Source organism: Benincasa hispida, chromosome 4, assembly GCF_009727055.1.
Source record: "Benincasa hispida cultivar B227 chromosome 4, ASM972705v1, whole genome shotgun sequence".
Classification (NCBI taxonomy): domain Eukaryota; kingdom Viridiplantae; phylum Streptophyta; class Magnoliopsida; order Cucurbitales; family Cucurbitaceae; genus Benincasa; species Benincasa hispida.
In genome coordinates, this window is record NC_052352.1 from 7,454,065 (window position 1) to 7,462,298 (window position 8,234).

Here is an 8,234-nt window from a genome sequence, read left to right on the forward strand (position 1 = left end):
CTTAATCTTAATTTACATTATATAATTGAATTAAATACTGTCAACTTGTGTATCATATATTTTTAGTCATATCATAATTCTTAATATTTTTTAGCAATATATTCAAATTTATATTTATTTTATAAAAACTTTTAAATTATGGTACATTATTTTGTTGTAAAAAATAACATATAAAAATAATATAAAAAGTATTAATTTTAAAAGAAATTCAAATTGATAGAAACAAAAATGTTATATAAGTTCAAATTATATCATATTAATTATAAAATAAATAGTCATAAGGACATCCTTTAAACTTTATATAAATTTAAGACATTTTCAAATAAAAATCTCTACTAAAAAAATTAGTTATCAAAATATTTATAAATATCTAAAAAATACTCCTACAAAATAAATATGGTAATTTAAAAATGTCAACATCTATAATTCCTAATATTTATAATTTCACGCATGTAAGATTTCGGTTATCTATATTTTTTTAAAAAATAAATGATCCTTTAGATGTCAAGATAACTCATATGATATTAAATCTTAGGTCTTTTGATTATTATTATTATTATTATTTTTTATGTTTCCACTATTATTAAGCGAATTCGTGATGATTGAAAACTATTATTTTAATTATACGATGACGAACTGCTTTTTGCGTTTTCCAATTTGAAGTAATAAAATAAAATATCGATAATCCACGCACGATTCTTGTTAAATTTTTTAAACTAAAAATAAAATTTAAAAGATAAAAGATAAAAGACGTTTCTTTGGTTGACCGAAACTGCTTTTGTATTGTTCTTTTCAACATTCTTGAAGATTTGTGTTATGGAATTTCCAGGGAAGTTGGCTTTGGATGTTCTTTCAGTTTCATTGTACCTTCCCACAAAAATGTATGATTCAACTAATTAAACTAACTAATTAAGGTTATGTTACGTAATTATTCGAATTGTTAATTATTTTTGGTTTTTGAAAATTGAAAAACATATATACTGCTTGCACCGATCGATTTTTTTGTTTTGCGTTAGAGGTTGAGGATGCCACACTAAAAAAATCAATGCATCTTACAATATTTATAAGATAAATGGATTACTCCTCTTATTACTAATTAATTTTGAGATGGAGCCTTATATCATCTAATATAATATAGTATTAGAGCTTATAAAGTCCAAACTAGCCAAATTTTATTTTATTTTATTTTACTTTTTGTGTTTTAGATTAATTTGGCAAAAATTCAATTGTTTGCTCAAGAAAGATGGAAAATCATAATTAAGAAATTGTGAGAAAAGTAAACTTAATTTTTAAAAACCAAAAACCAAAAACCAAATGATTATTATAAAACAATTTTAAAGTTTTGATTGTTTTTAAATATAAGAAAATGAATCAAATTATTTATAAATATAGCAAAATTTCACTATTTATATGCAATGGATTGTGATAAGCTACTATCTATGTCTTTCTGTGTTATGATAGACACATATAATAGTTTGTCGCGATCTATCACAGATATGTGGTAATATTTTACTATTATTTATAAATATTTTTGATAATTTTATCCTTTAAAATAATTTTCAAAATTTTTGCGTCTATTTAATGATGGATATCAAAATAAATTATTTATTCTTTTAGACTTTTTATTAAAAAGAAAAAAAATCTTTGGATTTCGTGTGTTCCTTTAATATGCATCTGTAAATCATGACATGCTCTAAAGTTAATTTTTTATAATCATTAGAAGATTTTTCTTTTTCTGTTTCTCTTCTTAATTAAAAAACGACGAAAAGATAAAATCATCCCATTTTTTAAATGGTAATAATTTGGTATTTTATTTAACCAAGCTACGATTTATCTAAATTAGAAATCATGAAATTATATATATAATTTGCTAAAGAAAGTATCACAATCATGATTCTAAGTAACCTCTTTTATAATGATGAATCTTTAAAAACTTTAATGAAGGCATGTTGAAAACATGCACTTCATAACATTTTTTGACATACAAATTAATATGGATAATATATTACAAACTTATATTTATTTTATTATATAACAAATGTATCTAGTCTATGAAAATTTGAACCTTCAATTCTAATGAAAATATAATAATTTTAACTGTTATAATCGCTAAGTATATTACCATTATTTCAACATATAAAAAAATTGAGTCAAATATATTTGTTTTGTTCATTCCAATATTTAAATGATTGGATTAAGCTTGAAGTTGATTAAAGATTCAGAAATGAAAGAATATGATAAAATAGATGAATGAACGTAAGAATTTTAAGTCATAAGGTCGAATTGAAACATTAATATACAATGAGGAGTTGAATTTTCTAAGTGCCCAACTTGGTCTATTTCTAACGTTTTTTTAATATTAGAAATATCATTTTCCACTCTCTCAAATGAGGATTAACACAACTCGCTATGAAACTTGAAAATAGTTTTTTCATGCACCATTATCCAAGTATTGGCAGCTGGAATTTGTTTCGTACACGAATCATATCATTAATTGATTACTAAATTTATGATGCAAACTAATTTTTAGAACACGTCAGCTAAGAGTTAAATTTCACAACTTTAATTTCTACTATATAATTTCCTCATTCTTTTCTTATGTCAATATTGTTAGTGATATATAATTAAAATTATCTTTATTCATTAATTTAAGTTTTTGGATCAATTAGTAATTTAAAATGATATCAGAGTTCATAAAGCTTAAATGGGTATTCGGTTCAATAAAAAGAAAGAAATTGTGATCCGATCAAGAATGATGAACTCAAAAAAGGCACCATCTTAAGGGGGCATGTTAGAGAATCTCACATTGGAAAAACCAATGGACCTTACACTCCTTATAATCCTACCAAATATAGTATTGGATGGTCCAAGGAGGTCTTATGTTCAAGCCCTTAATTAAATGGATATGATAGACCATATCGCTGGTTATCGTAGACTTTGCTATATTTGTAATTTTTTAAAAATACTATTATACACTTGATTATTATTCATAAAAATGTTATATGTTGCAATTACCATATATAAATTTGCCTTTATCTTAAGTTTTTGGGTTTGATTTAAAAAAATATTAAGTCCTAAGTTTCAAATTTATCTACTTACCATAGATATTAAATTTGATGTATAATAAAATTGTCAATAATCCTTTAGAAAGATAATACGTTAATATGAATCTAGTTTAATTAATATACTTAAACTTATAATTCGAGGTCTATTAGGCTTTTTTTTTTAAAATAAAACCATGTTAATATTTTTATATGGATTAAACTTAATTACAATGATGGTTATTTAGTTAACATAGGAAAGTTGCTCATAATTATTTATATTCAATAGTACATGGTAAATAAGAAGAACAAAAATATAAGTCATGTGGCTGCTATATGAATGGGTTGGAAGCTTATCCCTTTATTCCAACATTATAAACATTCAAACTTCCTCTGACCATTTCACCTTGTTCAAGCATTATACATAGTTGAGGAATTCTATAAATACCTCAACACAATGTCCCAAAAAATTATAGATATTTGCTCTCAAATCCTTTTGGCAGTGCAAATATATTTACAAAAGCAAACTCTTGAGCTAATTTTTTTTTTCAATCCAAGTCCCTTGATTTTTGAATATTTATTTTTATGGATTCAACAAACATTCCTTTGCAGCCTCCGATGTTTGGAAACCTAATTACAGTACTAAGTATTGATGGAGGTGGAATCCGAGGGCTTATCCCTGGAACCATCCTCAACTTCTTGGAGTCCGAACTTCAGGTATGATATCTATCTTTATGTATCTCATTAAATCAGTTTAATTATTAAAATTTTCTCTTTTTTAAAAAACATTTTAATTATTTTTTGAACAGAGTGGTTGATAGTGAAATGTATAAAATAAAAAATGAGTGCATCTCAATAAAGATTGCATGAGTCATTTATTTATTTGTTAACTGAACAATGATTAGGTGCAAGTTGCACCTAATTTCATACTCTCCACTTTTACACACAAAATAAAAACTTTTAAAAATATCTTTTAAAACAACATACAAAAATTATCACGTGACAGTTTTTTATTGGATAGCCTCTTGAAATGCACAAAGATAGATGCAACTTTGAGAGCATCCAAACATTTTTCATGTTAATTTTAAATTAAGAAATTCAAAAACTTGTAATTATGCTTGGTGACATGAAAGAGATGTTTTAACTTTAAAGGATTGATGTGATGTTATCAGTGTTTATTATGTTTTTTATTCGATGAAATTAAAATTTCATCTCTAAATTTGTGTTGTATCAACTTTTATCATAAACTTTTAATTATTTCATCAAATTAAACCATAAATTTAGTTAAATAGCTGCCATTTCTATGATCCTCTATTCATTTTTTTCTGATATAATTCACCCCGCACTTATTCAAATTTAATTTGATTTATGTATACATTTTTTATTGAATAGCCTTGTTAAAATTCACAATAAAGAAAAAAAAATGTCAGCACTCTAATGCCAATTTTCTTGGATTCTTATTAAATTTGTACTACACACGTCTTAGAATTTATTGAAAACATATGTGAGGTTTTTTCTTTTTTTTTTTTAAATGAATTTCCTAACGAAAATTAGTCAACGTAAAAATTGTAACACTTAGCTTTTATCTAATTTTGGGATGAAATTTGGAAAAATTGAAAGTTTACGTAAAAAAGTTTATGCAATAACTTAACAAGGTTCATGAGTAAAACTTGACTTCTTTTTTATCTACCATTTGAAATGTTTTTAAACTTGAACGAAAATTCTAACACCTTTTAAATCACATTAAAAAAAGCAAAAAGTATCATGAATAATAATATGAGAATTTAAACCATCAACAAAAAAGAAAGAAATACGTGTCAATTGTATTATATGATATAATATCAAATTTCCCTTCATTTATTAGCTTAAGATTGTAAGTCAATCAGTGATTTAAAATTATAACAATGTAGATAGTCTAAAAGGTCCTGTTGTGCATTCACCTCAGTGATTAAAATCAATTACCATTATGTTTTTTTTTCCAATTAACGCACTAAATTGATGTGTGTAGAAACTCGATGGTGAGGATGCAAGAATTGCGGACTATTTCGACGTAATTGCTGGGACAAGTACAGGTGGACTGGTGACAGCCATGTTAACTACTCCAAATCAAAACAACCGTCCCTTATTTTCAGCTAAAGATATCAAAGAATTCTACCTTAATCACTCTCCTAAAATCTTTCCCCAAGCAAGGTCATTTTTTTTATCCCTACATTAATCTTAAATAACGTTAAAAAGAAAAAAAAAACAATAATTTTCTAAGGTAATAATCATACGATTTATATTCATGTTTTGGCAGATCTCTGGCGCTAGCAAAGATCATTAAGGCCCTGTCGGGTCCAAAGTACAATGGAAAGTATCTCCATAATCTTGTCAAGGAAAAACTTGGAGATACAAAATTAAACCAAACTTTGACTAATATTGTTATTCCCACTTTCGACATCAAGCTCCTTCAACCCACCATCTTCTCTACCTACGAGGTTTCACATTTTCACTCTTGCTTTTTACCTCAAATTTCTAGAGAAATTATTCGAAGAGACCATCAAAATAATAAGAGAAGAACAACAAATTTTTTTTTTTATTTTATGGTCTAATAAAATATTTAAATGTAGGAGGATTAAGTTTTAGTGTGATTTTGAAAATGGTTAAAATCACTTTTGAAATAAAAAAAAACATTTTTGAAATATGTCACTAATCAACAAAAATCAATTATATGTATGAAACTCATGTTTACAATCATAAAATAAAACATTGAACTAGTATGGAATGATTTTAAACATGTTTCAAAGTGATTTTTATTAAGTATTTTATAAAGATTGTAAAGTCTTTTCATTTTTGACATGAGATCCTCGATATATCCCTTGAGATAGGATTTCAATTTTTGTTTTTGGGCTGAATGTTTGTTTAAATTTCATGGGACTTAATATCATTTTATATACATGATTTTACATTTCAAAACCAATTAACAATGAAATAAATAACATGTATCTTATAAAAATTGCAAGATCCTTGATTTTTCACGTGGGATCCTCGATAACTTTAATGTGACAATCCCAAACATACCCTTCATCTCTATACTCATTATTGTAGCGAATAATAATATTTTTTTTTTCAAAATCTAACGGTTTTTTTTTCCAGCTCAAGAACCAACCTGATTTGAATGCTGCTATCTCCGACATATGCATTTCGACTTCAGCTGCACCCACTTACCTTCCTGCTCATTACTTCAAAACTCAAGATGTCGCCACTGGTACGGTTAGGGAATTTAACCTCGTTGATGGTGGCGTTGCTGCAAATAATCCGGTATGTATATAATATCATGGGAGATTTAAAAAGTAGACAAATAAGGGAAAACATTTACACAAAAGCAAAATTTAATTATGGTTGTGATAGACATTGTTATTAATATTATCATAGATAGACGCTGATAGAAGTCTATCATTATCGAACAGTGATAGAAACCGATACAAGTCTATCACTTATAAATGTTGATAGAAGCCTATATGTGTCTATCAGTGATAGAAATTGATAAAAGTTTATCACTGATGGATGCTGATAAAAGTCTATCAGTGTCTATCAATGATAGAAACTGATAGAAGTCTATCAGTGATAGAAACTGATACAAATCTATCATTGATAGAGGTTGATAGACTTTGACCAGTGTCTATCAGTAATTTTTTTTGTTATTTCTGTAAATAGTTTGACATTTTTTCTATGAAAATTTCTCTAATATTATTTTAGATGTTTTCATAAAATCTAACATAATTGGAAAAAAAAAAAAAATAAATTGCAGACTTTGTTGGCTATTGGTGAAGTGACAAAGGAGGCATTAAAAGGGAACCCAGATTTCTTTGCTATAAAACCAACTGATTATTCAAGGTTTTTAGTTATATCTTTGGGGACAGGCTCCCCTAAAGACGAAATGAAATACACGTCGGAGAAGGCGGCGAAGTGGGGGTTGTTGCAGTGGCTCACGGCCGGAGGTTCCACGCCGATCATCGACGTGTTTTCGAATTCGAGTTCAGATATGGTGGACTATCATCTTTCTGTGGTTTTTAAAGCTCTTCATTGTGAACATAACTACCTTCGAATTCAGGTAATTTAGGTTTTCTTTTTCTTCAACTGTGTTTAATTAATTAGTTATTTTATATCAAGAAACAAAATGAGTTAATTTAAAAAATGGAAAATGTGTTAGGATGATACATTAAGTGGAGTTATATCCTCAGTGGACATAGCTACGAAGAAGAACTTGAATGATCTTGTTGAAGTTGGTGAAAAATTGTTGAAGAAACCAGTTTCAAGAGTGAATTTGGAGACGGGTGTCTTTCAATCTTGTACTTCAGAAACAAATGAACAAGCTCTCAGAAGGTAAATAAATAAATAAAGTTTAAATTTGTTCTATTTTGGTCCTATAAAAATGTCTATTTTAAAAATATAGAGACTAAAAACAAACACTTTTAAAAATTTAGAGATCAAAATAAAATAAGATTCAAAATTTAGGGACTGAAACATACTTTAAATAAAAAAAATTATATATTAGTTGTAAAATTTTAAATTACAATTCTAGAGATTTTTAATTCTGAGATTAAAATAGGATTAAAATTTTTAATTACAATTCACAAGATTTGTGTGTATATTTAATGCAGGTTCGCAAAATTGCTGTCCACAGAAAGGCGGCTTCGCCATACAAGGTCTCCCCATGGAAAGGCTGCTGAAACACCAACTGCAAGCGTCAAATAATGAGATTTAATTAACATCATTAAAATCTGTTTTATAAACAAAATAAATTGGGGTGCAAACAAGTATGCATTAAAAAAAAAATGAGACTTGTGCAATAATATTATAGCACTCATCTTTATATTATTTACATTCTTTTAATAGATCCCACCAGGGATTAGAAAAATGTTGAGTGTGGCATTTGATTGTTATTTCTCTTGGATTTGATTAAAATAAAATAATAAAGTTAACCAATTATTTGTCTCTAATCTCTTTTCTTTAATCATCTTTTTACTTATTTTTTTGTGAAGGTATAATTCTCTCTGTACTTGGTATCTTTGGCTAGAGTTATTCTAGGTTCTATTTTTGGTCTTGTTTATATTGTATTTATACCTCCTATATACTGTTGTACAATATATCTTTGAGAAATACACTATTAACATGGTATCCGAGCCCAAATAGGGAATCAACGGCGTCATT

The 8,234-nt window shown here is 26.8% G+C and overlaps 1 protein-coding gene across 1 annotated transcript; it reads left to right on the forward strand.

The window, feature by feature from the left end:
• Positions 1–3,626: 3,626 nt before the first annotated feature.
• Positions 3,627–7,948, forward strand: LOC120076554 (patatin-like protein 2). The gene is made up of 7 exons (XM_039030419.1): positions 3,627–3,758; positions 5,050–5,231; positions 5,338–5,518; positions 6,177–6,341; positions 6,832–7,134; positions 7,234–7,406; positions 7,685–7,948. The coding sequence occupies exons 1-7, from the start codon at positions 3,627–3,629 to the stop codon at positions 7,776–7,778; spliced, it is 1,230 nt and encodes a 409-aa protein (XP_038886347.1). The 3' UTR covers positions 7,779–7,948.
• Positions 7,949–8,234: the final 286 nt, after the last annotated feature.

Coding starts and splice junctions, on each gene's coding strand:
- LOC120076554 (XM_039030419.1), top strand. CDS start 3,627: ATGGATTCAACAAACATTCCTTTGCAGCCTCCGATGTTTGGAAACCTA. Junction 5,519..6,176: donor CCATCTTCTCTACCTACGAG/GTTTCACATTTT, acceptor TTTTTTTTCCAG/CTCAAGAACCAACCTGATTT. Junction 6,342..6,831: donor GCGTTGCTGCAAATAATCCG/GTATGTATATAA, acceptor AATAAATTGCAG/ACTTTGTTGGCTATTGGTGA.